Here is a 26,554-nt window from a genome sequence, read left to right as displayed (position 1 = left end):
CAACTTCATCATCAGTCTCTATTTCAAAGCTACCTGGATCATTTGAGTCATAAAATGGCTTATCCCCACCCAATTTTCCTTCAAATGTACTCTTACTCCTAGATAAATATTCATCATGTCCCATACCTACACCCTTTGGCCCTAAATCTATCCCTTCAGATCTCTTAGTCTTTTCTTTCTTCTTTTTTGATTTTAGAGCCACCCTATCTTTCCTTAGATTCCTATCCTCCTCATGGACATCACTATCAAATTCCTCTTCTTCACCTTCTCTACCACTACATTGTCAGACTTCTCAGATTCACTCTCACTTTCTAAGTCAGAATCATTATCATCATCAGCTGCAGTAGCAACTGAAGTCCCACCTAAGGGTTCATCAAGACCAGCAGCCTCTTCAAACCCTAAGCCTTCACTACCCCCAAATGTTTGACTACCCTCACCTGCCCCAACCTTTTCATTTATATCTTCACATGTGGGGTTATCAAAAGCAGTAAAAGATTCCCCACCCACAGAGGTAATAGGTGGAAGAGCAGGGGGGACCACAATAGGTTCCTCAACAAGATGAGTCAAAAAAATTACAACAATATCTCCATTTTTTAATTGAGGTACAATACCAATAATGTCCCTATACTTTTAACTTCTACTAAAAATCGACATTTAGGTGGTCTAATATATACACAACAAGATGAAACATTATAACCGATTTCTTTAGCATAGTAAACAAGCTCAAATTAAGAGAATTTATCAAGATCAACATCAAAATAATCTGTCACACTACCTCCAACATACTTAATACGAGGGGTTTTTTCTAAATTACCTCCGTGGTTAAACCTCAAAGTCACAAACACATCGTCCATTTTCTTCGCAAAACCTAAAATTAAAATCAAATGAAAAATTAGAAGATTCAGTTACCATTTACACCAAAAAAACAAAAACAAAGTTAAAGATAAATTTTTTACAACTGAAAAACAGTAACATCGAAATCTATCGAAATCTAGACAAACCCTAATGAGAACAACAACAGTCGTGTACCTTTGTGGCTAACTAATCTTCAATATCACTCAGAAATGACAAGATTTACGTATTTTTTGGATTTTTAACTTTGCAATGATCGGTTTGTGGAGCGTGGAGGTTTGGATCTGTAGTGGAAAGGGGAAAATGACGATTGGGAACCGAGTTGGGTATTTGTTTTTTGGATGGGTCGGGTTAATTGGGGCTAGGTCGGGTTTTTTAAGTGGGGACGGGTAAAAATAAGTTGGGGAATTAAATAAATACGTGGACCAATTAGCTCGCGCGTGTCTAACACGACCCAGCCCTCAACTGGTCTGGGGCACTAGAGGGGGAAAATAATTAAAATGTAACTTGTTAAGGGGGGTAAATAAACAGAAGTTAGGTTTAGTTGCTAAAGTGAGTTTTCGTGCCAAGTTCAGGGCTAAAACATGTCTTTTCTCAAGTAGAAATTTTAATTAATGCTTCGAAAAAGGTGGACATCATCCATATGACTACGGAGGTTCTTTTTTTTTTAACGTTAGTGATTAAAATAAGGATTTTAGGAACTAACCAATGATTGAAAATAAAACAAAAATAGAAAGCATCCCTCAGCCGTTAGCAAATTAAATTATGAGCACTCGAACAAATCATCCGATTGATGAATTGCAAACTCTAGCAAGAAACCAGTCTCGCATATTCATTTCTCGGTAAAATTATTTTCCTTCATCTGTACATACTTAAATATTCTTGATGTGGTGTTATACTATTGATTCAAGTTCACATGATTCATACAATTAAAAGTATTCATATAGGAATACTTTATATTGGTAGCTTATGTTTTGTAATCGACGTCCAATATGAGGCTTTGTTTCGTAGATCAATAATCTCCTCCTCGAATTAATAACACATGACCCATTATCAAAATTATGGACTTCTTCAGACATTTACTGTGTGACACTCATATCACTCGTATATGTATGACCACTAATGCCCACTGATTTCTTTTTGCGCGTGGCATCCCCAAATTACATGGAATCATAGTAAATATGTGGCAGGTAAGGCACAAGTCGACCGGTTGTTTCACGCCATAGTCTATCTTGATACTCATATGAGTGAATGATCGAATTTGATACCCTTAATCAACATGGTGTGGTATTATTTGTTTCAAATGAAACCTACATGCTCTTTTTTAGAAGACCTCACATTATTAAGTTATATCTGCATCTTATATATAGCTTAATTTTCTCACGAATTTCTTATATGGGTCTTTGTTCGCATAAACTACAACGTGCAATAACAAAGAAAAGAAGAAAGATATTTTGTTCAAAATCTGCGAAGATGAGGTCTTTCTTGCAATCATGACTGATAAACGATAAAGTTTTGACTTAACTCAACCTCAAAAGTTATTATTATCATTACCAAACATATGCGGATTCAATCACGAATAAAGTAGAAATCGGAGATATAAATAATTCATTTTGGAGTCAAAAGCAAGGACATAAATAATTCATTTTGGATTCAAAAGCAAGGACGTTGTGGTTCTTATAGATCGGATTCATTAAAATTCTATTATTCATTAAAATTGAAGAATTATAAATCTCTAAAATAATAGATAGAAATAGCTTAAGGTGAAGATTATACAAGACCGTGTAAGGAGACAAACAATCTATCTCTTGATCAATGTGGGGCTTAACACTCTCCCACACGTCCAGGAGCATGAATAACACATGGGAGCACAATATTGAGAATCACAGCAATAGAGAACAATGGGTCTATTTTGCATTGGGGAAGTAACATAGGCTAGGTGATTTTACTGAACTCGTGAAAGTTCATTTTTAGTTAGCAAGAATAAAAATTGGACTTTCGCCCTAATTCGACCCCAAAAGTTGGCTCACAAGGGGAGAATTTTTAAATTTCGTTTATCACAACTCATTTCCTCTACCGGTGTGAGGCTTCATAGTGACCAACTGCACTTAATTTGTTTGTTGGTATGGTAATTAGCTTTTGGGACTTTTTACAATGAGCAACAGCAGCCTCAATTGAACCCTCAATCTCTGAGGTGAAATTCAACTCATACAAGTCATTATTGGAGTTGAAGGAAGAATTAGATGATGAGAAAGAACCACCAGTTGAGGATGAATTAGTTGAAGAGGAAGACAAACACTTTCTTGCAGAATTCCACTTCGTTTCTGCTGCTGAGAATGACCTTGTACCATCAGCTCTCTCAATGATCGGATTTAATCGGGTTCCAATATAAGTATTTTTAAATGAGATTTGTTTCTTGGACAGTTTCATGTCCTTTCTAGAACAGCTATTACCACTAGAACAAGAAGATTTGGTAAACAGAGATTTCAGATATGCCCTTGAAGCTTTGAGTTTTTGACTAATTAAAGAATATTTAATAAGATTGAGCTTCTTAGACAAAACTTTCTTGTTAGGACTGTTATGGTTATCCATGGAGCTACTACCAGTGGTGAATTCAGTACTGGACCACTCAAAGAAGTGCCCATTTGGATGATTAAGTTCAAAACTCACACGGCAAGAATGTGCTGGGGAAACATTGCAAGAACCAATGGGGGTGATCAAAAAGTTTATGCAAAAGGTTTCTTCTTCTAAATCTTGTTGAAAGGGCTCTGTTTGGAGGAATTTTTGGTGAAGTAGAAGGAGTTTTCCTTTGTAGAAAAGTTCATCAGCAGGGGAAGTTGTGGATTTTTTATCATTGGTATTTGAGGCCATTTTGAACTCAAATTCTCTGTTTTGAGGGGAAGATTTAGGACACGAAAAAAAGTAAGAGCAAGGACTCACTTCAATGTCTATGTAGTCTTCTTCATCTAAGTGGTCCTTGTATACTGGAAGAAAATTATTGGCCATTTACTTTAAAAAAAGAAGAAAAATGGACAGTACTCTATGTGTGAATTTTTGAAGATTATGGGGAAGCTGAGCTTAGTGAAGGATAAAGGAGCTTTGAAGTGGAGATGGTGTCAAGAGGGTATTATATAGATATTGGCTTGGAAATCATTTTCACTCTCAATTTTGTTTTAAAAATCAACCTGTCTTTTTTTTTTTTTTTTTTTTTTTTTCTATTCAGTATCTGGTATTTATATTGAGATCTGACTATATTCGGATTCGCGTTGAGAAATTCTGCATTAAGAGATAAAATGTTCCCTAACAAAGACGATTTCATACTGCTGAGTGTCCCACATTGGTTAGGGATGAGAGATTTGGTCTCCTTATGACAATCTTCACCTATGAGCTAGCTTTTGAGATTGAATTAGCCTAAGATACATTCTTTACATGGTGTCAGAGCTAGGCCCATCACAATTCATGGTTTACCGATTTTGGACACCCATATTAAATTGTTCATGCTCTAGAAGTCCAGCTCTTGACGTGAGGGAGGGGGAGTGTTGAGTATCCCACATTGGCTAGATATGAGAGATCATTCGGTCTCCTTATATGGACTGGGACAATTTTCACCCTATAAAATAGTTTTTGGAGATGAGTTAGGCTAAAATTCATTCTTTACACATACTCAGGACTCGAACTTTGAGCAAAAACCGTTTTCCACATATTATGTCCATGGAATTCTTTTAATTATCTATTTTAACTTCTAGATCATCAACATTTATCTTTCTTTCTTTTTTACCTTTTCAATATCAAGATATTTCTCCTTGTTTATGCTATGGAGTTACCTAAAAGACAAATAAATCTGATTTCTGAAATGAGAAAAAAATAAAAAATAAGCAACAAGTGTATAAGTTAATCTTTTGAATAATGAAGAAATGAGCAAAACAAACAAGTAAATAAAAATAATTTGCTTCGTATCAGTAAATTTATTAGCAAGCTCAATAATCTGCTGTTTATGCAATGAAGAATAGAAGAGAGCGAGAAGTAGCCCCCAAGTTCCGCAAGTCGCATTTTATATTGATTGTGTCATCCCCGCCATCCAACACACTTTATCTTCACACTCACCCTGTAGTCCCCATCCCCACCACCCCCAGACCTCCACCTCCACCTCCCATATTATTTGTCTATATTATATGCAAATGTTTTTAGGATAATATTTTTTACAACCGAACAAAAAAAATAAGTAAGAACGCCAATTATTTTCCTAAAAAACGTTTTCTGGAAAAGCATTTTTTTATGAAAGACATCCTCGTACAGTCGTACCGAACACACTCGAAGTCTAAAAAGATAGGATATCAAATTGATTAGATCTTTTTTTTTGTAATTCATTACTGCAAAACTTTTCGTTTGGCCGTGGTCATTGTTTCCAGCCAAATGATGTTTGACATTTATTTAAAAAAAATTTAGGAGTCTTTTCAAGTGAGATCTTCGGAGCATCCATGAGATGCATCTCAGATGCCTTAGATATTTTTTATTAGCAGTGTTTCATTACTGTTATATCAAAAGTATATAGTTTTCTGGGTTCTTTTGCTGCAATTTTCAGGAAAAACTTCTCCAGTTTATATGGTATTTTAGGAAAAATTTCTAAACTTTCTCCAGTCTGATGCAAGTATGTATATGTATAATAATATAGAGAAGAAGAAAAAAAAGAAAAAGGAAAATGGGATATTTATAGGATATTTGTTTGTGGTAACTGTATGTATGAGCTAGGCAGATTACTCCAAAGAACAAAAACCATAAGGCCCATGTGGATTGGAGAGACATTAGTGGTCCATGTTAGGATTTGAATCCCAAATCCGATCTTTGTAAGCAGGTTCCCAGGAAAGATTGGAGGGTCACAGCTGGACCACTTAAATACCAACCTCCTTAGACAGAACCTACTTACGCAGTGATGTAAGCGAAGAATAAATAACACACACAGATTTATAGTGGTTCACCCTCAATGTGAGAGCTACGTCCACGTTGCTGCTGCAGATCTTATTAAAGAAGAAATATTACAAGTATTTACAACACTCAACCTCACAACCTCAATCCCAATTACACTCAAGAATTTTACCACAGAAAATTCTCTCAAAGACCTTCTCTTACTTAGGCCTTTCACTAAGAGTATTTCTCTTAGATTTTTTTTTTCTCTCTTTGGGATGTGTTTAGCAAATGATCTTGATGATGTCTTACAAATGAACCATAAGCTACCTATTTATAGGAATGAATTTCCTATGATGAGGTAAGCGCTTACATCACGACTAAGATGAGGTAAGCGCTTACATCACGACTAAGATGAGGTAAGCGCTTACATCACGACTATGTGAGACCCAACAAATCTCCCACTTGAAGACTAATTTTAATTTGTCTTCACACTTTGATCGATGCAGCAGCTCTTTCCTAGTTTCATACTTCGTGCAAGCCAACTGAAGCTGAGCATAGCTTCAGTTTGTCTATCGTCACTGCCTTTGTCAGCATGTCTGCTGGATTCTGACTCCCTGCGATCTTCTCAAGCACTAGCGCTCCATCTTCCAAAGCTGATCTAATGAAATGGTACCGGAGTTGTATGTGCTTCGTTCGAGCATGGTAGACCGGGTTCTTTGCCAAATGAATGGCACTTTGGCTATCACAATATAGCACACTTCCCTCGTGGTCCTGATCCAATTCCTGCAGAAAAGATTGTAGCCACATCATTTCCTTTGTGGCCTCCGTCACAGCAACGTACTCAGCCTCACAACTAGAGAGAGCTACTATCTTTTGCAACTTGGAAACCCAAGAGATTGCAGTACCTCCGAATATGTAAACATACCCGGATGTGCTCTTTCTGCTATCAATATCACCACCGTTGTCAGCATCAACATATCCTTGCAATCCTGTTTTTGATTTTCGGAAATACAGAGCTGAACTCGAGCTGCCTTTCAGATATCTGAATATCCATTTCACAGCCTCCCAGTGTTGCTTTCCCGGATTGCTCATAAATCGGCTGACAACTCCCACTGCATGTGCAATGTCTGGCCTTGTACATATCATTGCATACATAAGACTACCGATTGCAGATGCATAAGGTATCTTGTCCATCTGCTTCTTCTCATCCTCGGTTGTAGGCGACTGATCCTTTGACAACCGAAAGTGTCCAGCCAAGGGAGTGCTGACTGGCTTGGCATCATGCATGTTAAACCTTTTGATAACTTTCCTCACATATTCTTCTTGTGAGAGTTTGATTCCCTCCTTGCTTCGGTCGATTCTCATCCCAAGGATTTGCTTTGCAGCTCCCAAATCCTTCATTGCAAACTCTTCGGATAACCCTTTTTTCAACCGATCAATCTCCTGTAGGTTTGCTCCTACGATTAGCATGTCGTCGACATAGAGTAGCAGTATCATGTACGAGTCTTCAAATTTTTTGAAGTAACAGCAGTGATCTGCCTCGCACCTTGAAAAATCAGCTTTCTTCATAAAGCTGTCAAACTTTAAATACCACTGTCTTGGAGCCTGTTTTAGTCCGTACAGACTCTTTTGAAGTTTGCACACCAGATTCTCCTTTCCTTTGACTTTGAATCCCTCCGGCTGTCGCATGTAGATTTCCTCGTCTAGATCACCGTGAAGAAATGCAGTTTTCACGTCCATCTGTTGCAGATGTAGATTTTCCTTTGCTACCAGTCCAAGAACAGTTCTGATAGTCACCATCTTGACTACGGGAGAGAAGATCTCCGTATAGTCGATGCCTTCTTTCTGTTGAAATCCCTTTGCAACCAGCCTTGCTTTATAACGCTTGCTTCCATTGGGTTCTTCCTTTATCCGATAAACCCATTTGTTTTGCAATGCCTTTTTATCCTTTGGCAACTCGGCTAACTCCCATGTATGATTTGCCGATAGTGAATCCATCTCATCTTTCATTGCCAGCTCCCACTTAGTCGATTCATCGACTTGCATTTCTTCTTCATAACATTCCGGCTCCCCTCTATCAGTGAGTAGAATGTAGTTGAGGGATGGAGAGTACCTGTGAATCGGCTTCCTAATCCTGGATGATCTACACAGTTCTGTGATTGGCGTCTGCTCATTTGTTTCAGAATCAACACTTTCATCAGCACTTTCTCGGATTGTTTGTTCCTCTGCCTCGGTTGTACCTGGCTGTGGCTCAGGTGTCGGGAAGTCCCTCAAATCGACTATTTCCGATTCCTTGTCCTGACATTCTGAATTCTTTTGCAGCTTGTCCTTGTACAGTACCTCTTCGTTGAAGACAACATTCCTGCTTCGGATGATTTTCCGATTTTGTTCATCCCAAAATCAGTACCCAAGCTCGGTGTCACCATAGCCAATAAAGTAACACTTCTTTGATTTTGGATCAAGTTTGTTTCTAGCCGTATCATCATTATGAACATATGATAAGCAGCCGAACACTTTCAGAAATGAAAGATTTACCTTCTTGCCACTCCAGACTTCTTCTGGAATTCTGAAATCCAAGGGAACTGACGGTCCTCGGTTAATTAAGAAGGCCACGGTATTGACTGCATCTGCCCAGAATGTCTTGGGCAGTCCAGAGTGTATTCTCATACTCTGAGCACGCTCGTTCAATGTTCGGTTCATTCTTTCGGCTATTCCATTTTGTTGCGGCGTTCCAGGAATAGTCTTCATCATCTTGATCCCATTATCGGCACAGTACCGTTTGAAATCACCATCAGTGTATTCTCCGCCGTTGTCGGACCTCAAACACTTCAACTTGAGGTTTGTTTCATTCTCGACCATGGCTTTCCATCTTTTGAATACACTAAACACATCGGATTTATTTTTCATAAAATAAACCCATACCTTCCTGGTTGAATCATCAATGAAGGTCACGTAGTAGTGTGATCCTCCAAGGGAGGGGACAATGGTAGGTCCCCACACGTCTGTGTGCACCAATTCCAACTTCTCGACCTTCAACTCCCTGCCTGCATTTGAGAAGCTTACTCGCTTTTGTTTTCCGAGAATGCAGCTCTCACACGTATGAAGGTCCACCGTCTTCAGCTCCGGAATTAAACCATTTGTCACCAACAGCTTCATCCCCTTCTGGCTGATATGCCCCAGCCGACAATGCCACAAATCTGTCTTCTTTGTGTTGTCAACCACAGCAACAGTATCACGACAGCTAGCCGTCATGTAGAGAGTGCCAATCTTCTTTCCTCGACCAACTACCATAGCACCTTTCGCCACCTTCCAAGACCCATTACCAAAGTTGAGATCATATCCCTCATCATCAAGCTGACCTACTGAGATCAGGTTTCGCATCAGCTTGGGAACATGTCTAACTTTAGTAATCTTCCACGAGGATCCATTTGACATCTTCAAATTAATGTCTCCCGTGCCAACAACATCTAGCGGCTCTCCATCGGCTAAATAAACTTTGCCGAGATTCCCAGCCACGTAGTTTGTCATTATATCATGATGTGGGGTGGTATGAAAGGACGCTCCTGAATCAAGCACCCAAGATGATGATTAACAGTAATGAAAAAGAGCATACATAATTGTTTGAGCTGGATCAGAGGTAGACACCGAAAGCAATTCAAGGAGGAGTTCATCACAGCTATCTTGGGAGGACTGGTCTATCACAAAAGTCTAAGAATCGGGAGCAATTTCAGAACAAAACTGTACAGACAGATAACTGCAAAACAGGTCGCACACATGAAATTACAGGAGAAGTTAGGATACTTTAGAAACTCAAAGAAAGCTAGAAAGTGTAGTTATTTGACTAGGAAATTTAGTGATTATTGATTGTTTTTTGCTTGAGGCTTTGGAGATGATTGCACCCTTCCTTGTCGGTGGTAAAAGTCTCCGGGGTGCTCCTTATATAGGGTGTATATATTTATTTGTCTATGGTAATATTTCACAGTTTATTACCAAAAAAATAATAAAAAATTATATATATGTTTTACTTACTTTTAAAAAGTATAATCGTCAAATAGTTTATTCATGCATTGTTGTTGTTATACATATACTACATTACTTATTCTAAACGGATATACATACAAAGCTTTTTGAACAATTTAATTATTTTTTTCAATTACACATTTTAACTTTGCTGGAGCCCTATTACTCTGTCTTTGTCTAAAATGCATCTTTTATTCCCTTTTCACAACAAAGACGATCATATAAAGGTGGTGGGGGTTGAACTCATGTTGCCACTTGTCAAAACGCTAAGAAAATGAAAAAGAAAAACATCATTTTCTACTAAGACCTATCCCTTCTTCTTCTTCAACCTTTTCTCTTCTCCCTGTACATACTTTTATAAAAAATCTATTACTACCATTTTTAGTTTTTGAATATCTGTGTCGCCATTTTTTGGTGATTTGCCTGTGAGTATAGTTTTGCTACCTCAACTGAAATTGGTGAATTCCCTTTTCTCCTTGTAAGTGAAGATGGTGAGAGGGCAAGGAGATAAGAATGTCAATTTGCAATGGAGGAAGATATATACTTACAACAATAATGATGAATTATTTTGAGAATTTAATGCTTTTTCATGTACCCTTTTTTTCGTTATTTCTTCTTTTCTACTGATTGCATGAGGTTTAAGTTCCCCAAAAAGTCAAGCAATGTAATAACTACTCCCGGTATCTTAATTTATGTGAAACAGTTCGGATTTCGAGAGTCAAACTTCATTATTTTGATCCTGAATTCAGACATATATTCTTTTTAGTTTAAAAAAAAAATTACGCATTTAGAAACTACATAAAAAATATTATAAATCACAATAATTAACAATTTAAAATATTTAAAGGGCGTACGAATCAACGCGGTAAAAAAGTTTCTTGTTTGACTTTCGAAACCCAAATTGTATCACATAAAATGGGACAGAGGAAGTATATAATGTCTTCTATTTATTATTAATACCAGTATTCTATTGTAACAAAAAAAAAAAAAAGGTAAATAAGAGAACAAGAGACGATGGTAACATCCAGTACAAGAGAACAACTAAACGACATTTCGTTACTTTTGTACAGTTGAATATAAACGACGATGGTAACATCCAGTACAAAAGAACAACTATTGGATACGAAATTTAGCTTGAGAACTCGGACTCCTAGCCAATACACATCATTATCGTCGGATCTAGCTGAAATGCCCTATTTCCTAAAATTTTCATCTCAAAATTTGGTCTAATGATAGCAAGGAATTAGGTATCGCCTATAACGAGTAGTTAATAAATAGATGGGATTTTTTCCTAGCGAAATCTCTATAAGATGACAAAATGATGAAATGTCCACATGTGAGGACATGGAAGTAGTACGTAGGAGCCTTTCATTTATATATCTTTTTCATTTATTTTTTCCTGGTTTAGTGCGCTCCCCAATAATTCAAACGTACAAAAGGAAGCTACTGATAAAGTTACTGTTGCATGGAGATTGATCGATGTTGATGTAGGAAAATGATTAATAAAAACCAAAATGTGGTAAAGGCAATCAACAAAAGTATATGATCAAAGCTAGCACGCATGCGTAGAGGTTTTTGTATCAGCGGCGTCATGGCGGCATTCTATCTTAAGGATCCTATATATGGTCATCTCGAGTATCTTTAGATCTACCACCTTTTTTTTAACCAAACGGGAGAAATGAAAGTGCAGTAATCAACTAACCGATTCAGCTATTAAGATTTCCCCTTTAACTTAGTTCACTTTTGGATTGTTTGTTCCGAAACATTTTTTAGAAAATATTTTTGTTCATACAATTAACATACCAGTAATGCCTCCTGCTATCATAAAACTGATCAAATGTGCCATATTATGCATTTAGTGAAATAGTTACTTCTAGTGATAAACCGTTGAATTGAATTTAATTAATTCCTGTAGCTGCATGCATAACTTTTATTCTATATGGGGGACATAATCTCTGCTCCAGTGTGTGAATGTTTCATACATTAGGTGCAGGACAACAGCAATATGCTTTTTTAATTAACAGTGATCACGTTCCTATATAGGCCCCTAAGCTAGAAATACATTCGGTATTTAGGCGCATAATTCTGAATAGCTAGCTGCTAATTACTTACATTGCTGCATGTGGCTATTCTGTGGAGACCCCATTTGGTGAAAATGACATATTTTGATACTCCATTTATGTACTAGTTGGGTGCATAACCAACTTAGTGATTATTGTATAGTTGAATATACACTAGTAACTGAGTAACTTCAAACACTTATTTATTTAACTTCAACGAAATTTTTGTTGTCGTCAATGGCGGAACCAGAAATTTTGGTAAGGTTGTTCAAATATTGACGAGTATATAATTTTTTTCCGATGAATGAGTGCAACGAAATTTTTTTAACATCATCACTGCATACCCGCCTAAAAATTTATGGGCCACTTGATTTCGCAAGTTATTCTTGATAAATTTCATTGTTAGAAAACTCTTACGGTGATTACAATATCAAATGACAGCAACAACAAACAACAGCATACCCAGTGTACGTAATCCCACAAGTGGAGAACAACAAGGGGTATTCCGAGAATGTTACAAAGCGAGAGATAAGGACTAATTAATTTTCTTTAAAAAAAAAAAAAAAAAAAAGAAAGAAAGAAAACAAATTTGGATAATTAAAATGTTCACATAAGAAATTAAAAAAGAAAAGAGAACAAAATAAGTGGTAGCTAACTTGCTATTAGATCTCGTTGTCTTCTTTTTAACAATACGTTTCTTCTTCTCTAGGAAATAGGAAAGGAAAGAAGAAGGACTAAAGGAGCTTCAACAAATGAGTCCAACGTAACTCCAAACCAACGTAGGAATAAACCAAATGCAAATCATAACTCAAATACAAATAAGTATAGTCGGAACATGGAAGAAAATTAGTGCAAATACAAATCAACCAAGTAGCTTCAGACATTGTTTGTATGTTTTCTTTTAAAAAAAGAAGATGACCAGCGTTTGACGCAAGCTTTAAACTGTGACTTTTAGGTAAAATTAAACACTCTTTACCTCTAAGTTTTCTATCTCAATTATTTTAAAGACGTTCAAAATTTAATTTATATCTAATTAATTATAATATTTAATCCATATACTAGTGCCATTTTTCAATCAAGTGTGCAGGTGGCTCCACCACTGTTTGTCGGTAAAAATATCTTCAGTTGCTTCTGTGTGATATTTCTAATTCTAGACCTCTAAAAAATCAGCAGTACTTTATTTCTTCCCAAAATGATGAATTCTCATTTGTCAATATAATCAAACGGCATAACACGCACCTTTAATGTGAGTTTGTCTTGACATGGAAGTACTACGTCGGACTGCCGGAGCCCCTTTTTTTAGCTACTGAATGCATGCCATGCCCTTTTAAAAAAAAATCTTGGTTACCACCAAAGGATGTGGTGTAGAGGATGGGGCTTCTCCGTTAATCAGAGGTCTTGGGTTCGAGTCTTGAATATGAAAAAATTCTTCGTAGAGAGCGCTTCCCCCAGAATGGGGCCCTACTCGGCGCCAATCCGGATATAGTTGGGCTCCAATGCAGGTACTGAACACCGGGTGAAAAATCAAAAAAAAAAAATCTCGGTTTAACGCTCTATCCAATAATTTAAAAGAAACTAAAATATAGCTATGAACTTCATTGTTAATCCGTCGCTAAATAACTCGTAGCTAATTTTGTTATTTTTTATAATCTATGGCTAATCCATTAGTAAGCTTTTTTGTTACTTATGATCCAATTTTGTTGTTTCGCTACTGAATTTGTCCGTTGCTAATTTCTATTTGTTTAGTATAGTGGTATATGATCAAGGCTAGCTAGCATGCGGTAGAGGTTTTGTATTAGTGGTGTCGTGGCTGCGTTATATCTTGAGGATCCTTTATGCATATCAATAATATAATGTGCAATACAATTACTCAAATTTATGTGTGTACACCACTAAACTGTCATCAATTAAGTAGTACAACAAGTGAAAGTTAAGACCTGTATATAAAAGGGAAGATCCTTTGTTGAACAATTTGGTGGTTATATCATTAATGTGTGTTGATCTGCATTGTGTACATTGAGTCATTGATATTGCTATACGTTACTATATTTTTCCTCTCATCTAAATTGGATCATAAGTAACAAAAACTCTTACTACTGGTCCTGTTGCCAATCTTTAAGGCATAACGAACAAGAAAAAAATTCCATCATCCATGAAAACGAAACAGAACCTTTAAGGATTTGAACCCTAGGTAAATTTATGTCAGGGCTTTGATTTGAGTTGTGGTTCCGAGTATCTTTAGACCACTTTTGGCCTTTTGGGATTGTTTCTTTGGAACATTTCTCAAAAATATTTTGGATCTAAGATTTCAAGTTTAGAAATTTGGAATTTTAACTATTTTGACTGGGTTCTAAATTGATCACTTGTACATTTTAAATTGATTTGCTTAAGATAAGTACAAAGTTTATGCCAATGGAAACATATTGTTGGATCCAGTGTGTGAAATGTTTTCATTTTTTAGGTGTAGGCCAAAGGCAATATACATGTTCATATTCCGGGGCCCCTATGGAAATTCTAGAACAAGTTTTTTTGTATTTAGGCATATTTCTGAATAGCTAACAGCTTAACAACATTGATACATATGTGTGCCATTTTATGGAGGCCTTTTTGGTGAAAGTGACATACTTATGTACTGCTACTTGAAACGGAACAAAGTAGTGACTTTTGTACGGTTGAATATAAAGAGAAGCTAATTACAGTAGTCCAGTAAGATACTCCTTCTGGTCCATTTTACTTATCGTTTTATTAAAATAAACGGAACAAATAATTTTCAATTTAGAAATCAAGATATAATTAAGTATATTTTTTCTCATTTGGCCCTTAATAAATGCAGAGAGATTAATGTTGAGAAAAAGAGATTAATATTAAATTGAGATCAAAGTAAATAATGATGATTAGTCAAATTACCCTTCTAGTAAGGGGCATGTAAAAAGTATATGACACGTAAAATGGACCGGCGGGAGTATTTAAATATCTGTGTTACTTTTGTGTGATAATTCTTATGAGGTTCCAGAAAATAATAATGGATATTCTCACAAATAATTTGTTAGATTCATTGTTTACTTTTGCTAACCCAATAGATAGATTATATGTTGATTATACAAGGTTATACATATTCTACATGCTACATATATTATACGTTTACTGCCTATTTTTAATTTAAGCAATTGGGTGAGTGATTACTTAGGTAAATTAGTACTTAATATAAGAGAGAATCTCTCCTTTTTGCCGTCCTCACAATCTTTGGTTGGGGGCCTCCTAGGTGAAATGCCAAATTTATCCCAATGCTCACCTTTAATTTTCTCCCATGTCTATTGATCTTATCTTAAAAAGAACAACCTCATGTTGTGAAGATTTGTACGACAAGCTATGTAAATGGTACCCTCTATTTGGCCTTATCTCATGTCATCACCATTAGCTTAATTATAAATAAACACATGTATTAGAATTTTTTTCTCTATCCTATAAATGCATGTTAGTATATCATAATTTTTTCCTCTCTGGTGAACGTGTGATGTGAGATCGAGATAGTTGAGGATATGCTAGAGTTTATTATATTTTGTTTTGGTATATGTTGAGGGCGCTTTGCATTGCTCTCACAACCAGTTGCGGATCTAGGATTTTCACTCAGGGGTTCGAAAAAAAAACAACAAAAGTTAAATATAAAAAAAAATAATGTTGCTCCTTGGAATAGAGCCTAGGACACTAGAGACTATTTTCTCCTTGGAATAGAGCCTAAGACACTAGAGACAATTTTGAACACGCTGAACCACTTAAGCTAACCTTTTACATTTGTTGAGGGTCTTCAAAAGTTAATATATGTACATAAACACATAAAATTTACTCTATATATACTATGTAATATTTTACCAAGGGTGTTCGGGTGAACACGCTCCCCACCCTCTAAATCGGCCTCTGTCTGCAGCAAAGGTTGATAATCCTTAAAATTAAAGATATTCTTAATGGGACAAACTCTTAAATCCTTCTAGCACATTTGCTAGAACACATTGGATAGGCTGAAGCAACCTGAAAATTGAATAAACTAGCCTTCAAATGTTTAATGTGGGTTTAAGTTCCCAAGCATATCAAGTTTGATGCTTTCTTGCTCCATTTGGTTACTTATTGTTTTATATGGTCTTACCATATGTGCCCATCAATTACAATGCAACTTGTTTGATCCTAGCTTGCTGATTTCCTACTTCCTTTAGAGAAAGATGGAGAGGAGACGAATCTATCAACATTAGTACTATATGATCTAAGGCATAACCTCGTGTTTGTAACCACTAAGCTATCAAATAATTAAGAACAATAACAAGTAGATAACAAAGATTCAAGCATTTATAAATCAGCGGGAAATTTTTTATTTATGATTTTCACTCTTCCTTTGTGATTGCCTCCTCGATTTCCCCTTTTTCTTTCGTCTTCAATCACCATGTCTTGATTTCAATTTTCATATTTGATTCGCTTACGAACGTGTTATGTATTGGACTCCCTTCACCATTAGGAGCAATTAAAGCGTAAGTGTAATTCAAAATAAAGGTTAAACTCTGAGTTAATGATAGATAGATTCCTGTGTGACACCTACATCATCTGTATATCTATGCATGGCCACTGATGCCCATTGATTTCTGGCATCTCTAAATTACACGTAATGATAGTAAACCGGCTTACAGACAGGTAAAAGCAGCATTATATTTATGGCCACTAACGTCCACTAATTTGTTTTTGCGTGTGGCATTTATGAATTAAATGCAACGCTAATAAACCGGCCTACAGACAAATAAAGGCAACAAATCAACTCGTTCCACGCCATTACGATGCCATCTCTATACTCGTCTAAATGAATCATTGACTTTGATACCTTTGACATGGTGTGGTATATATTGTTTGCTATGGGTAAACCTTGCGCGGTCTTACCCTAAAGCTGATCACCATTAATTGTATTTTTTTACACCTTATGTGTAGCTTATTTATTTTTTCTTATCAATTTCTAGTATGGGTCTTTGTTCGCATAAACAACATCTTGCCATAACAATGAAAAGGAAAAAACATTTTATTCAAAAATTGCAGACGATGTATTTCTGGCAACCGTTACTATTAATAAGGGATAAACCTTGGTCCTAACTCAACATCAAAAGCTACTATTCTCTATACCAAACATTCATGAATCCAATCAAGAATAGATTAGAGATTGGAGCTCTGAAGAATGATTCATTTTGAACTCAAAAGCAAAAACTTTGTGATTTTTATAGATCTAATACATTGAAATTACATCCAATAAAAAGGAACAATTATAATGTCCAAAATAATAGATGGAAATAACTCAAGGTGAGGATTTTTCGTGAACATGTAAGGAGACAAACACTCTCCCACATGCCTAGAAGCGTGAATAATATAACACGGGAGCACAATATTAAGAAACACAACAATGTGGAACGATGAGTCTATTTTGCATTAACGAAGTAAGATAGTCTAGGTGCTTCTATTCAACTCCTGAAGGTTGATTTCTATTTAGCACAAACAAGACACTGTTATGATTTTTGGCGAGAGATTCAAGCAACAAGGTAGAAAATATGAATGAAAAACTGTCTCATATGAATTTTAGTAATCATAAGCCTTTATATAGGCACATAAATGAAGTAGTAGATTCTTCCTACAACTAAAATACTAGAATGGACCATTGTCCTAACTCAACAACAAAGCTAATTCATTAGGGAGAATTATTCGGCTCCATTTATGAAAATCACAACTCATTTCCTCAACCAGTGCGAGACTTCACAGTGACCAACTTCTCTCAATTTGTTGTTGGAATGGTAAGCTCTTGGGACTTCTTACAATGAGCAACAGCACCCTCAATTGAACCCTCAATATCTGAAGTCAAATTCAGCTCATAAAAACCATTATTGGAGTTGAAGCAAGAATTAGATGATGAGAAAGAACCACCAGTTGAGGAAGACTTAGTTGAAGAGGAAGACAAACAATTTCTTGGAGAATTCCACTTCATTTCTGCTGCTGGAAAGGACCTTGTACCATCAGCTCTGTCAATGTTCTTTATTATACTGGCTAATCTTGAACTTGAACCATTAGTAGTGTTTTTCAAAGGGGTGTTTTTCTTGGACACTTTCAGTTCTTTACTAGAACAGCTGTTCCCATTTGAACCAGAAGTTTTTCTAAACAAAGATTTAATAAAAGCCCTTGAAGCTTTGAACTTGTGGCTGATTAAAGAATCTTTAATGAGCTTAGACCACAATTTCTTAGGTCTTATATTATGGTTATCTATGAAACTACTACTAGTGGTGAGTTCAATTTTGGACCACTCAATTGGCTTAAGTTCAAAACTCACCCTGCAAGATTGTGATGGAGAACAAATTGGGGTGATCAAGAAGTTTATGCAAAAACTTTCTTCTTCTTCTAAATCTTCTTCTTCAAAGGAATCTGTTTGAAGTAATTTTTGGTGAAGAGGAAAGAGTTTTTGGTGAAGAGGAAGGAGTCTACCTCTGTAGAAAAGTTCATCTGCATGGGAAGTTGTGGATTTTTTGTCATTGGTTATTGAGGCCATTTGAAACTCAAATTCTCTATTTTGAGAGGAAGGCACTTTAGAATTAGGACATGAAGAGTAAGAGAAAGAGCTCACTTCAATGTCTATGTAGTCTTCTTCATCAAAGTGGTCTTTGTGTGATGGAAGAAAATCTCTGGCCATTTTTTAATTGAAGAAAAAGAAAAGACAGTATATAAGTCTTTATGAAGTGAACTTAGTGAAGGGTAAAGGAGCTTTGAAGTGGAGATGATGTCAAGAGTGTATAATATAGATATCGACTGGAGTTCATTTTCACCCTCTACGTTGTTTTAAAAATCAACGGTCGACATTTATTTTGTATTTTACCTTTTAAATATCAAGATATTTTTCTCTTCTTTTAACTTTATGCTATGGAATTACCTAAAAGACGAATAAAATGGGAAACAAGCATATCAGTTAATGCATAGAATAATGAAGAAATGAGCAAAACAAAAAGTGAGAATAAGAATAATTTGCTCGTATCGACAAATTTATTAGCAAGCTCAAACTTCTCTTTATACAATGAAGAGTGTCAACGAGGAGTCTATAAAAATATACTCGATGCATAAAGATATAGGTAGATAATTCATAATTACAACAAATTCGTAAAAGAAGATAGCTATTTATACTATGAATTAAAAGTACAATTGGAAACAATGACAATCAAAACTCAAAAACCAATATATACAATAGGAAATATGAGAAAAATGTAACTTGAGGCTGTATACTTAATGTGTATATAAGGCTATATACTTAAAGTATATACTCCATATATTAAAATAACAATCACAAGTAGTGATTTAATTTGTCAATACCATCTCCAGTTAATTCTGTGTGATATTTCTAATTCTAGACCAAAATCATGAGTATACAATTTTCCAAATTGGTGATTTGTCAATATCATCCATCAAATAGTACTACAATGCACTTTTTCAATGTGAGGACGTGGAAGTACTACGTAGGAGTCCCCCTTCTTCTTAGTTAGTGAATGCATGCCATGTGGCCATTTCATATATATATACCTTTTTCAATTATTTTTTCTGGTTTAGTACTTAGCTTGCTTTCTTTTCTTGCGTTTGTCCTACACTGTCCAATAATTCAAACTTAGAATCTACTCAAGGTATTGCAAGATGCTTCACACACACAAAACGCACTCTGTCCACAATTGTTAAATAATTGCAGGTTCCTACCTGAGGCGATGTATCGTCCACTAGTGCTCCCCATTTACCGGGAAGTTAATATGGTGGCGGACAGTACTTTAGGAAACTATGAAAAGGTCTGGAATATAATTCACATCGTTTAGTTGAAGATGATATTGTAATTTGGAACTCTTTATTTACTTTCCGCAAAGACTATTTGGGGACTGAGTCATCAAAATCAGTTCCTTTATATACTGAATTGTTTTAAATTCCTGCTCTTAATTTAACCTTCATTTCATTAGCAGAACAATATGTCTCATGCTGTCATTGACTGATCGATCAGTTAAATAGTGTATGTCTTCCCTTAAAATGATAACAATTAAATTTATACGTGGTTTATAGGATATGCGGCTAGTTTAATAATTTACGTGTAATAATAGTAAGCAATATTGATGAATAAGAAAAAAGAGAAAACAGCTAAAGAAACCGAAATATCGACTCTGAGAATTTGGTCCGGTCTGGAAATAGCTTCTCTATCCCGAGCCAATAAGTAAGAAAGCTCTTATTGCTTTTCAGACTACAAGTATGAATATGAATAAAAGAGTAGCCCTAAAATGAAGGGGGTGGGGTACACACCTATTTATAGCCCCCAAAAAAAAAAAAAGAGATGGGCCTTAGTAAAACCCAAAAAAGGCCTCTTAAGAAAACCCTAAAATGCATAAGACGGCTCCCCATACGAATGTCAGCGAAAATCACTGAGCGGTTAGGCTACGTGTGACCTGGCTCGTAACGGATACTCCGAACCTGTATAGAGTGTCTTCCTCTCAGGCTCGAATTCTCCGTGCCTATCAACATATCCTCGGTTTTTGACATTTAATTCGAATAACTCACAACTTCTTGGCCCTCGTCCCCTTCAATCTTACTTGGGGCTAATGATCTCTCTTTTCTTCGACCTTGTATCGGACAGCCACGATATTTACTTCATTTTTTACCGTATGCGAATTGCTTCAGTTTTTACTGTATACAGATAGTCCTTACAATTCTCGGATCGAGGTTTCACCGAAGTGAAGGGAAGTGGAATGATAACCTCAGTGACTTCCTTAGAAAGTTTCCCATTGAAAATAGGCGGGAAATGAGACGTCTCTCTGACTTTGGACACGTGTCTTCTCTTGGTTGGACGACCCTTCGATAACTGCCTCAAATTTTATCTATAAAAGGCCGAACATTTTCACTTTTCACTTTTTACTTTTCACCTCTTGATCGTTTCACTCATCTTGCTCTGTTCTTGCCGCTCCTTAAATTTTCTTTCGAAATTCTGAGCCTTCGATATTTTTCCGAGAAACCCCATTTGGGGTCCCAAAATCTTCTTAGTTTCCTAGTAAATCTCCTTCAATCCTTCATAACTTCATCTTATTTCTTTATTAGTCCGTGCTAAAAAAAATGACCCCTTTCTATATTTCGAAACAATTTACCTTTATGCAATGATTTATAGCCATATAAAATATATGTGACTCATTTAACACCACAAGTTTGAAATCCTCTTCTTTCTTAAATTTCGTGTCCAGTCAAATAGACATAAATAATTTAAAATAAAACTTAAAACTTAAATTGATAGCATTGCAAATTCAAAACATACAAACTTGAACGACGAGATATTATAAATCAAAAGTTCAAAAATACAAATTAAACAATTAACATCGATGGACAAATTTAAAGAAGAGATAAATTTCAAAGTTCAATTTCGTGCCTTTTCACAAGTGCCTACGCAACACTCCAATACCTCCCCCCCCCCCCCCCCCCCCCCCCCCCTCTCTAATAGGCTAATACCCGCGCTCCGAACTTATGCAGATATATGTCATCACAATGTTGACATTTAACATGTTCCTCGTTTACTCGCTCAAAACGCATCCACACCGCACTTGAAGTTGATCTTCGAACTCGAGGAGAAGGTGGACATGGAGGACTATCCATGGAAGTTGAAAGTAGTAATGTACACTAGTTGAATAACAAATTTAGGTAAAGAGAGAATTGTGTGAAAATGAAGAAGAATGGAGGGGTATTTATGACCAAAGTGTAGGTTATTCATAAATTTAGGGGTTCAAATAAAATTGGCAACAACTAGTTTTTTAAATTTAAAACGGCTAGCTTTTTGAATTTGACAATGACTAAACTTTTTTTGTAGTTTAGCAATTTCATCATTAGATGTAAATGTTAATTTTATTATTATTAGTAAATGTAAATTTCTATTTTAGTATTAGAACTTTTTTTATAAAAAAATAATAATAAAACCCTGCCCAACCCGATTAGCTCAAGGTGTACCCCTACCGGGTAGGGGCTGGGCCGGACTCCCTTTTCCCTCCCCAAGCCTGGCCTCCAGCCCCGCCCCTTAACTATAGTCCGGCCCGGCCCCGATCAGGCCCACGTTTAAATGGCCTGGCTCAGCCCACTTGACAGGCCTCTAGACCCTATACTTATTTAAAACACATCCTGTCATTAGGCATAATTAAATATTCTGAATAGCAAATTGTTTAACTATATGTGGTGTAAATGATTAATGACATACTCCTCAATAGCCTCGGAAGAACAGGTTGTTCCAGCTCGATACCGTCAAGAATTCTTGACTATTGCATGGAAACGGGTTCATCTTCATACATAGCCAGCTTAGTGACTTTTGTTCAGTTGATTATACAGAGTACAATATCATCAACTACAAATACACCTTTTTTGTCTGCAAATTCAACGAAATATTTGCTATCGGTTAAAGAAACTTCAGTTGCTTCAGCGTGAATTTCTAATTCTAGACCTGTCCAAATCAGGAGCACATGATTTTTCAAAATGATGATCTGTGAATATCATCAAATAGGAGTACACACAGTTTTAAGAAAAGTTTTATTCTGTGTCTCACGCGACTGACATTAGTTGTGTGAGACCTCATTTTGTCTCGCAAATTTATGAACTTAAATCTTACACTTTTGCGTTCAAATTTCAGGTTCACAAAATTATGAGACAAAAAAAGATATCTCACGCAATTGACACTAATTGAGTAATTGTGTGGCACAAAATAAAAAAATTCCAACTTTAAAGTGAGGACGTGGAAGTACTACGTACGTAGGAGCCCCTTCTTCTTAGTTAGTAAAGGCCATGCCATGGCAATTTGAGATATTTACCAGTTCAATTTTTTTCTGGTTTAGTGCGCTGTCCGGTAATTCCAAATTAAAAGAATCAACTCAAGCTATTGTTGCAGGGAGATACACGTTGACGTAGGAAAATGATTATTGACCAAAATGTGGTGAATTGCAATCAACTTTATATGATCAAGCCAACAAGGCTAGCATAGTAGCACGCAGTCCCTAGATTTGTATTAGTGGTATAATAGCTCCGTTCTATTTAAGGTCTATGCAACTATGCAAATGTATCGTCCAGGTGTGCTCCACATTTACCGGGAAACTAATACGGTGGCGGACCCTCTAGCAAACTGTGAAAAGGTCAGGAATATTTTTTCTTTAAAATTTCCTGCCAGTGTCCAGTATCCACATTGTAGTTCGAGTAAATCCGGTTTCGCGCCGCTTACGGCCCATTGGAGGGAAGCGCTCCCTACCAAGAATTTTGTCATAACATCGAAGCTAGGACTGTTGGTTAAGGGACGAGCAGCCTCATCCACTACACCACATCCTTTAATGGTGTCTGGAATATAATTCAAATAGTTTAGTTGAAGAAGATATTGTATTTTGGAACTCTTTATTTATTTCCTTTTTCGCAGAAACTATTTCGGAACTGAGTCATTAAGATCAGTTCCTTTGTATACTGAACTGTTTCAAATTCCTGCTTTCAATTAAGCTGCATTTCGTTAGCAAAAAGTACGTTTCATGCTGCCATTAACTGCTGATAATTTAATGGTATTATCAAGAAACATAGTACTAATCAGTTACCAGTATAATTTTCCTCTCATCTAAATTCGATCATAAGTAAAGAGAAACACTTACTACTGGTTATCCTGTTGTCAATCTTCACGGCTTAATGAAAAAGAGAATTTTGTCATCATCCATAAAAGTAAACATAATCTTCAGGATTAATTGAAGCCTAGGTAAATTTATTATGGGAGTACAGACAGATTTACAATGGGTTCATGTGCATCCAATAGCTTTTGCCCCGACCTTATATATGTTTGAAGAAATTCATTAAATATTTATAAATATATGATTGTGAATCCAATTATTATTGTATATTAACTTGAGATCGTTACATAAACTTCAAATCATGGATCAACGCCTATTTATATATGAGGACTTTAGTTGAGGTTTCGAAGCATCTTTAGTTAACTTTTAGATTGTTAATTTCTTCTGGAACATTTTTATATTCTTAATGGGGACATGCATTTAGTGAAATAGTTATTTCTTGTTATAAGCCGATAAATTGAGTTTAATTTCTGTAGCTGCATGCCTAACATTTTATGTTTTCATGGGAACATATTATCTGCTCCAGTGTGTTAATTTCTTCTGGAACATTTTTATATTCTTAATGGGGACATGCATTTAGTGAAATAGGGTATAGCCAACAGCCAAATATACATGTGTTCATATATCCTAGGCCCCAATGGCTTATTCTAGAACAAGTTTTGTATTTAGGCATATTTCTGAATAGCTAACTGTTTATAAACATTGATACATGTGGTCATTTCGTGGAGTCGGCCTATTTGGTGAAAATGACATATTGATGCACTAGTAGTTGATACATAATCAAGTTAGTGACTTTTGTAGGATTGAATATACAATTGACGATTAACGTTAAGAAGCTATCTAATTATAGTATAAGATATTTAAATATCTTCAGTTGCTTTTATGTGATACTCTCTGCATTCACTTTTATTTGTCTACTTTTGATTTTGCACACCCCTTAAAAAATAATAAATGAAGTGCATACTTTATCAATGTACCCTGTACCCATATTAATTGGTGCATATTTTTATTGGATTTGAAAATAATTTGAAGTGAGCAATTAATACTATGGTTAAAACAGAAAAAAAAATATTTTTTCTTGATATGCTAAAAGTGACAAGTAAAAGTGAAAATCTATTTTTAAAATATGAACGGAGGGAGTATTTCCTATAATGTGAGTTTGTCTTGACACGGAGTGCCACCTCTCAGCCCCTTTTTCAAGCCATGGCCGTTTGATATTTATACCTCTTTCAAAATCTTTCTTGTTTCGTGCTTGTTTTCTCTTCTTTCTTTGTCATTGTGATCTCCAATAATTCAAATTTAAATAGAATCTACTCAAGCTACTGTTGCTTGGATATGGCAGTGGAAAATAATTAACAAAAGGGTTGTGTATATAGGCAATCAACAATAGTATATGATCTAGGGCATAATGTCGTGTTTGCCACCACTAAACTATCAAATACCATAATAAGTAGATAATCAAAACTCTAGGCTTTGTAGAACTGTGGTCACTGAGAAAAAAATTTATTCACTCTTTTTAAGTGGAGACCACGCTCCGCAAATTGAGACCGTCTCTGTGTGGTTACCCTTTTTTCTTTTACCGTCACTATCATGTGTTGTTCAAGAATTTTAACCCGATTGCATTTCTAAGTACACACGGAACACGCTTTTTTTTTCTCCGATTTCTCTCGACCATTAGGAACAATTAAAGCTAGCTTACTTCTAATTCAACATAACGGTTGAACCTGGGTCAATGGCAGTTTAAATCTTCTTACTGACAAGTACAATAATGTATTAGGATTTTCAAATCTTAAGAACTGGTAACTCGTGCAGAGGCCAGGATGCAGTGGAGGTTTGTATTAGTGGTCTAATAATGGTTGTTTCAATCTTAAGTATCGTTTAGGCTGATCCATAACCTGCAATATAATTAGACAAAATTTTCCTCCAGATATTGATATACTGTATATTTTCAGTTCGACCCGTGTATATATTGGTATAATACAAATGCTTTAATTTGTTGTTTACCCAGCTTTCACCTGTTCTTTTAATTTGTATGAAGTTTAATTTGTAATGTTCCTCAGTATTACAATGAATTACTTACTAGATATTACAATAGGCTTAATACCCAGATGGACCCTTAAACTTGGCATGTTTTGTAAGATAGGCATATAAACTTATAAGGTGACCAGATAGACTCTTAAACTTACTCAAAGTGTATTTTTCAAGTTTTTCAGTTGTTTTGAAAACAAAAACTATATTTTTCAGACACTCACAATTTTCATGGCCAAACAAGCCCTAAATATATCACAAAATATTTTTTTAAAATGCAAAAATAAGGCAAACGCATATACATGAGACTATAAATGTGCACTTAAACCAATAAATACTCGCTAATCGCAATTTTGCAGCTTTCAATTAACTCGGATTTTTTTTTACACTTGAATAATTAAAAAACAATAACTTTAACCAATAAAAATCCTTAAAAAAAGAAATTTCAAATTAAGAAATTTCTTTTTTTTAAGGATTTTCTTCTCGGCTTTACAGTTTTCTTAATTTGAAATTTCTTTTACACTTGAAATACTGAACTTAGAAATTTCTTAATTTGAAATTTCTTTTTTTAAGGATTTTTATTGGTTAAAGTTATTGTTTTTTAATTATTCAAGTGTAAAAAAAAAATCCGAGTTAATTGAAAGTTGCAAAATTGCGATTAGCGAGTATTTATTGGTTTAAGTGCACATTTATAGTCTCATGTATATGCGTTTGCCTTATTTTTGCATTTTAAAAAAATATTTTGTGATATATTTAGGGCTTGTTTGGCCATGAAAATTGTGAGTGTTTGAAAAATATAGTTTTTGTTTTCAAAACAACTGAAAAACTTGAAAAATACACTTTGAGTAAGTTTAAGTGTCTATCTGGTCATCTTATAAGTTTATATGCCTATCTTACAAAACATGCCAAGTTTAAGGGTCCATCTAGGTATTAAGCCTATTACAATACAATCTGTCAGCCTTCTATAGGCTCTTTAGTATTAATTCTTTTATCCCAATTTATATGACATTCTTCCTTTACTATACTAAAAATTGAATT

At 35.4% G+C, this 26,554-nt stretch overlaps 2 protein-coding genes across 2 annotated transcripts; both read right to left on the bottom strand.

Moving 5' to 3' along the window:
* Window positions 1-213: 213 nt before the first annotated feature.
* On the bottom strand, window positions 214-3,858 carry LOC132608220 (probable membrane-associated kinase regulator 4). Its single transcript, XM_060322282.1, has 3 exons — window positions 3,006-3,858; window positions 815-868; window positions 214-461 (listed from the first exon to the last, which is right to left on the bottom strand). Exons 1-3 carry the CDS (start codon window positions 3,856-3,858, stop codon window positions 214-216), a joined length of 1,155 nt encoding a protein of 384 aa, XP_060178265.1.
* A 13,773-nt stretch (window positions 3,859-17,631) lies between these two features.
* LOC132608219 (probable membrane-associated kinase regulator 4) lies at window positions 17,632-18,537 on the bottom strand. The gene has a single exon (XM_060322281.1). The coding sequence runs from the start codon at window positions 18,535-18,537 to the stop codon at window positions 17,632-17,634; it is 906 nt and encodes a 301-aa protein (XP_060178264.1).
* Between the last annotated feature and the right edge of the window lie 8,017 nt (window positions 18,538-26,554).

Source organism: Lycium barbarum, chromosome 8 (genome assembly GCF_019175385.1).
Source record: "Lycium barbarum isolate Lr01 chromosome 8, ASM1917538v2, whole genome shotgun sequence".
Lineage (NCBI taxonomy): Eukaryota > Viridiplantae > Streptophyta > Magnoliopsida > Solanales > Solanaceae > Lycium > Lycium barbarum.
Note: the sequence above shows the minus strand (reverse complement) of the source record. Positions and strands in the feature narration are given on the sequence as shown.